Source organism: Gekko japonicus, unplaced genomic scaffold, assembly GCF_001447785.1.
Source record: "Gekko japonicus isolate JY-2015 unplaced genomic scaffold, Gekko_japonicus_V1.1 scaffold4325, whole genome shotgun sequence".
NCBI classification, from domain to species: Eukaryota; Metazoa; Chordata; class Lepidosauria; order Squamata; family Gekkonidae; genus Gekko; species Gekko japonicus.
Window position 1 is genome coordinate 16,956 of NW_015167674.1, and position 6,882 is coordinate 23,837.

At 50.2% G+C, this 6,882-nt stretch overlaps 1 protein-coding gene across 2 annotated transcripts in view; it reads left to right on the forward strand.

Annotated features, from left to right (window-relative positions):
- Window positions 1-6,882, forward strand: part of LOC107112923 (protein THEM6-like) — a 14,068-nt gene extending 7,186 nt beyond the window's left edge. The window contains exons 1-2 of one of the 2 annotated variants that reach the window (XM_015414133.1): window positions 1,493-2,029; window positions 6,414-6,882. In XM_015414133.1, coding sequence (XP_015269619.1) covers window positions 1,520-2,029; window positions 6,414-6,527 — 624 coding nt within the window. In that variant the 5' untranslated portion in view covers window positions 1,493-1,519 and the 3' untranslated portion in view covers window positions 6,528-6,882. Of the gene's footprint in view, window positions 1-1,492; window positions 2,030-6,413 lie in introns of those variants that run through there. The other variant, XM_015414132.1, reaches the window with a different exon arrangement.

Genomic DNA, 6,882 nt, shown 5'->3' on the forward strand with positions numbered 1-6,882 from the left:
ATCCAGCCCTTAGACAGGCCAAGGAAGCCTCAGAGTTGCCGGGGAGGGGTTTGCTCTCCAGGCCTTCCCTCTGTAGCCCACACATGCAGAGGTTTTGGCTGTACTGGGCGTGGCCAACTCTGAAGCCAGCCGGAACTCCGTTCCTGTGCGTTCCTGCCCAAAAATAGCCCTGGGTATCTATATTTAAGACTTTAATTAATTTAAATACTGAACGTGCAGGTTTTTAGAGGTTCTTGTATTTTAAATCTAATTCAGATTCCAGTACTGTAACTTGTCTAATTGGTATATTGTTTAAAATTGTAATGGCCAATGGCTATGCAATAAATTTTACTAAGAACATAAGAGATGCCAATGTTGGATCAGGCCAAAGGCCCATCCAGTCCTACACTCTTGTGTCACACAGTGGCCAGAAATACCAGTGCCATCAGGAGGTCCACCAGTGGGGCCAGGACATTAGAAGCCCTACTACTACCACTACTACTACTACCCGTACAGCTCTGTTGGTGTACCGATGCTGGAGCAAAGCCTTGCTCGCGTCACAATTGATATGCAGCTGTCCCCCCCAAAAAATCCCACCCACCACCCACCCCCGAGATGTTTTCCTTCGTATAAGAATGTGGTTTAGCAGCAGCCAAGGTATATGTGACTCCAGAGGTCTGTAATCAGAGCGTCTCCAATTATATTCTTCTCTCTTACGGAAAAACAGGTCTGTGGGCTCCTAATTTGTTCCAGGAAACAGGGTGGGTAGGGAAAAGTTAACTCTTTTCCCCCCCCTCTCTGTCATTTCCCTGACCTAAGTTCCCTGCTATATAACTGCGGATTAGCCCCAAAGGTGAGGAAAGACAAGGACTAATCGCCGGGTTCTCGGTCTCCGGCTAGTTTGGCCCCAAGCTACGAAGGTTGAACTTTTAAGGAAAGAGACATAAGCCGAATCTGCATTTGCATTTCTAAATCATTTTCGTGCTGCTGTGATGCCGTCTTTCTCTATGCTTGGTTGAATGTTGTTGGGAGAAGATTCTTTTAAAGCAGTGTGGAGGTTCAATGACGGTGGAGCTGCCCCAAAGGACGATAAACATATGCCGACGTGCAAAAGTATGCTAGCACTCTTGAGGTGTGAAAACGACACCAAATGTAAACAGCTTTTTTGAAGACGGGAGTCAAAAGGCTGGGACACTGGTGGGAAAGACAAATGCAGATTCCGCCATAGTAACCAAAGTCTCAAAATAAGTACTCCCCCCGCCACTGTTCCTTAGTATGCACATTTCAGGGACGTACCTCCACTGTTTGGGGTGACGGGGTACATTGGACTTAAGCAGAGATGCAGGACTTTAAATGCTACCTTGGGTGAGGGAATGAGCCAAGAGAGATTAAAGTTATGTTGCACAACAGGAGAGTCTGAAATTGTACACAATAAGAGGGTGGCACCCATGGGAGGAGATGTAATTCACCGCCAGCGAGGCCGGTGCAGTCTTAAACATCTTTCCCAGGCGAGCGAGTCGCTTCACTGTAGCTCGGCACGATGAGCCTCCTCTGGGTCATGGCCATATCTTTCGTGTTCATTCTGATCATGACTCTCACGGATGTGTGGTTCTTAATCAGGCAAGGACTGCATTACTGTGCCTTGCTCTGGCAGAAGCCCCCCCAAGACATCTTCGAACCCTTCGTTTTGCGAAACCTGGTGCTGACGACCGACCTGGACTACATGCTGCACATGAACAATGCCCGCTATTTGCGCGAGGCGAATTTCGCCACCTGTACCTTCTTGACCAGATACGGGCTGGCCGCAGCTCTTAAGACATTGGGGGGTTCCGCCGTCCTGTCCGCGTCCTGCAGCCGCCACCGCCGTCCGCTGCGTCTTTTGGAACGGTTCAATATCCGCACACGGATTTTGGGTTGGGATGATCACGCATTTTACCTGGAGCAGCTCTTTAGACACCCTAATGGTTTTGTTGTGGCCGTCGTGCTTTGCCGGCACCACATAACGGGCACTACTCCTGCGGCGCTGATAGCGTTCATTGCTCAGAACAAGGTAAGAGGCTGGGTGCTGTCTGGATCGTGAGAGGGAAGGGAGGGGGCAGGAAGGGTTGCCTCAGTGCTTAGGTCTCGTGGTCCTTTCTTACACGCCCAGGGAAATGCTGATCGCCACTTTGGGGCCAGGAAGCCATTTTTCTTCAGCCCAGTTTGGCTGGAGATCCTGGAGTTGTGTTTTGTTTTTGTCGTGGTCTGGGTGTGGAACAGGAGCCACTGGGGGTGTGGGGGGGGGAGGTATTTCTGAATTTCCTGCCTTGTGCAGGGGGTTGGACTAGATGACCCTGGAGGTCCCTTCTATGATTCTGTGGACTGTTGGTTAAAAAAAAGTGACAGAATGTTGTGATTTGCTTAATTTTCTTGGTGTTTCTTCCTAGGATCCCTTCTTAAATCTTGCTCTCTCACCCATTGTGTCATCAGCAGAATCCCATTTTATGACAACGGAAAATTTCCTTCTAATATCAGACTCAACTCTTCTCTCCTGTAAATACTCAATCTGAGTAAGCTGAGTGGGATGCGTTAGTTGACTGATTCCTGCACTGAGCGAGGGGGTTGGAGTAGGTGACCTCTAGGTCTCCTTTAAGAGAGTTTTTCTGCCTTCGCTTTCTTGACTATAGAAGTCATCACTCCCACCTGCCGGCTTGTTATCAGAATTGTTGCTTAGGCTGGCAGAAGTGATTAACTTGCAGCGGCTGAGAACTGTCATCTCAAGTGGTTGACAGCTTGCAATTTAGTGATCTATCCTGGTTACAGCTTTCTATTGGCTAAATGGCCCTTTTCTTTCTGTACTGAGAACTTCATTAAGCTCATGTATGAAAATTAGGGTTCCTCGTTTCTCTTCTGAGAGATTGCTCTGTCACATGTTCTGCTTCGCCTGTCTTCCAATTTATTTTGGAGATTTTCCAAAATAGGTTTGGGGGTAGAAAATAAATGCAGATAGCTGCATTTTCCGTTTGCCCCCCGTTTGTTCTTTCAGGTTGCTGGTGTGCACAGACACGCGGCAACAATGATTTAAAAGTGCAAAAAGGAATCCTGGTGTGATCACACACCATCACAGCAACCTCCCTTTTAGCTCTGTGTGGTTTAATCAAAAGAGCACATTCCCTAAAGCATATTTGTAACCCACAAGAAAAAGAGGTGAAAACTGAAAACACAGAGGCCAACAGCTCATGCATTGTTGTTTACACAAAGGCCAAAATCAAAAGTGGTGGGAAGGTACATCATTAGCACATGCAGTGCCAGTTTCCTGGCAAGTTTATGTAACTGAGAATCCCAAGATCTAGGGATAAATGTGGGCGTATCAAATTGCTTAAGCGTCCTAAGTGAAAACACATGAGGAGGAGGAGGAGGCAGAGGAGATTGGATTCATACCCCGCCCCTCACTCAGAATCTCAGAGCGGCTGACAAACACCTTTCCCTTCCCCTCCCCACAACAGACACCCTGTGAGGCAGGTGGGGCGGAGAGAGCTCTGAGAGAAACGGCTCTTTTTCAAGGACAGCTGTGACAGAACTATGGCTTTTGCCCAAGGGCATCGAGCAGCTGCAGGGGGAGGAGTGGGGAATCAAACCCGGTTCTCTCAGATTAGAGTCCGCTCACATAACCACTGCACCACACCACTACACCAAACTGATGTTGTCCTTCGTAATAATACAGCAATGGTTCGAGATCTGTGGAGAAATGCTACCATAGCAGAATTCTCTTCATATCTCTCTTTCCTTCAGCCCAACACATTAGGAGTCCGGCGGCACCTTTAAGACCAACAAAGGTGTATTCACGGTATGAGCTTCCATGTGCATGCGCACTTTTTCAAATAAACCTTTGTTGGTCCTAAAGGTGCCAGTGGACTCTCAATGTGTTCTGCTGCTTCAGACCAACACGGCTGACCGACTGGATCTTCCTTCAGTCCAGATCCTTTGAAGTGTGCCTTTTGTCCCCCAGTGCTATGGTCGGTGTGGTCCGTACCTATGGTCCTGACAGGCCATCTGATTCAGAGCGCCACTCGTGTTCCGGTACATGCACAAGACGCCACCGAACCAGGGGCCGCATTGGCACGAGCCTCGTGTGCAAATGAGAATTGCTGCGCTGAGACGGATCACACTTTATGTCTACCTTTGGCTACCTCCATCCAGGGCATCCCAGCAGTTTGGTTTTCTGGGATTTGTTGTTGTCGTCGAGTTTGGTTTTCTGGGATTTGTTGTTGTCGTCATTAGGTTGGCTCTGTTTTCGGTCTCTTCGTCCGGTGATGTTCAATGGCTTGTCAGCCACACGTGGCTCTTTGACGTGCCAGCTGTGGATCCTCCAGGGGTCATTCCGTAGAAAAAGAGGTGCAAGAACTCATTAGAATAACTCATTAGCATAACTTATTTGCATATGCCACACCCTCTGACATCACCGGAAGTGTGTCAGAAGGCAACACCCACCGCTCAGGCTCCATTGGACTGTTTTGGAGGGCTAGCTATGGAGGGTGGGGGGGAACGTGCTGATCTGTCCTCACAGAGGAGGGAGAGCTTGTACCGGAATAAAACCTGGTCTTAAAGGTGCTACTGGACTGTTTTGGACCGGGGGCCAGGGGAAGCTCTGCAACTTACCTGGCTGCTTCTTGCTCTGACTGAGGGCTGCTGGGAGCAGGGGGTGGGGCTTGTTGCATGTGCCCACCCCCTGGGCTCTTTACTGCCGGAGCTCCTCTCCTGTGCGCTCCTGCAGGAAATGACCCCTGGGCTCCTCCAATGGGACACCTACCCCATGTTTCAGGAAAGTGCCCTGAATGGTAGGCAGGTATTTTTGCGTTTTGTGTTTTTCAGGACACATTTTTTTCTTCTCACATTAACACAGAGGGTACTCCATCTTTCTGTGTTATTCCTCTGAGGATGCCAGTCACGGCTGCTGGCGAAACGTCAGGTCCTACAATGCCACGACCACGGCCCTACAGCCCGGAAAATCTACAACAACTAACGAACTCTGGCCCTGAAAGTCTTCGACAACATATTGAATGAATGAGCCTTTTCATTTTTAGGATTGGGGGGGGAGGCTTATTAGAATCATAGAGTTGTAAGGTACCTCCAGGGTCATCTAGTCCAGCCCCCTGCACAATGCAGGAACTTCACAAATACCTCCCCACACACACACACCCAGTGACCCCTGCTCTATGTCCAGAAATGGGGGGGGAGATACACCCTCCAGGATCTCCGGCCAAACTGGCCTGGAGAACAATTGCTTCCTGTCCCCAGAGTGGCGATAGTCATTTCCCCGGGCGTGTAAGAAAGGGCCACGAGAACTAAGCCCTGAGGCAACCCTTCCTGCCCTGCCTCTCAGGATCTGCCTAAGTTCACAGACTCCGCATTGCTGCCAGATGGCCTCCAAAGAAGGAGAGCCCACCACCTCCCAAGGAAGCGCGTTCCACCGAGGAAGCCCTCTGTCAGGAAGTAAAGGAAGTATTGGCTTCTAAAGACCTATGTGGCTTGGGGGACCAGCATATTTTAAGGTCTGCCAATTCCCATACAAATCTGTCCATCCGTTGCGGTCATCTTTGAGGGCCTGCTTCAGGTGTCCCCATCATCGGTGCCACTAAAACCGTGGAATTCCCTCCACAGGGGGAGAATCGCACGTGTCCCCTCTCACGTTATCGTCTGCCTGCGGGTGATGACCTTCGGCTTAGCATTCTCTTACTCACCCCCTGGGGCTGCGGTGGCTCAGTGGTTAAGACGCTGAAGCTGCAGACCGGAAGGTCGATAGTTCAGCAGTTGGAGACCCGAGTGCCACATGGCGGAGGGAGCTCCCGTCCCTGGTCCCAGCTCCTGCCAACCTAGCAGTTCGAAAGGAAGGAATGGCAAGTAGGTAAATAGGTACCGTTTCGGTGGGAAGGGAACAGCGTTCCGTGCGCCTCGGCGTCTAGCAATGTTCCCGCTAAGCTGTGGAGTCTTGTGAGCAAAAATTCTGCTTTGTGAGCTACTGGCATTAAAGTTGTGAGCGAGCGATTCGACTACTGCATAAACTAGTTGGCTCTGGAGCCATCCTTCCTGCGCGAAGACAAAAACGTATGAGCTGGGGGCTAAAAAAACTGTGAGCTAGCTCACATTAACTCAGCTTAGAGGGAACACTGGCGTCTAGTCATGCCGGCCACGTGACCGCATAAAATGTCTTCGGACAGCGCCGGCTCTTCGGCTTGGAGACGGAGATGAGCACCGCAGCCCTAGAGTCCGATTCGACTGGCTCCCGAGCAAGGGAAACCTTGCTCACCCCCTCGTCCTGTTTATATTTTTTGTGTGTGTGTTCATATGTATTGTTTTTAAAGCTGGTTTCTGATTTTTTCTAACCTGTGTGCCACCCTAGCGAGGTGGAAAGGCAGGATAGAAACACAATAACTTGAGTTTTGGTTGTGTTGCAGGTGGAGTCACCGGAGCTTCCGGAAGAGGTCAAGCACTGGCTGAAATACAATGAAGCCAACAGCCAGAGATTGAGAGCGGAGAGCAACAACCAGAAGAACGAGAAAGAGCAGTAGCTCTTCCTCACTTGTCCCCCCACCACCACCCGTGCTTCACCCACGGTGGACTCAAACCTGCTCTTCAGCGAAACCATTCGGGATCATGGAGCCTCTTCTCTTCCACGGCCGCGAAGAAGAAAGCCTCGATGCGCCCCACATGACACCCTCGACGGCAGCGACACGAAAGCCACAGGAAAGCATCAATCGCAAGGTTCTGAGGAACTGGGCTCATGTAGCTAGGTATCAATTTGGCCGATTCGGGAAGCGCTGCGGTGACACACACACACACCCAAGCAGCAAACTGCCGATGGCCTAGTCTTAGTTGTTTTGTGAAGGAGACATCTGCGTATGCCCTGGATTTCAAGCTGCCGTC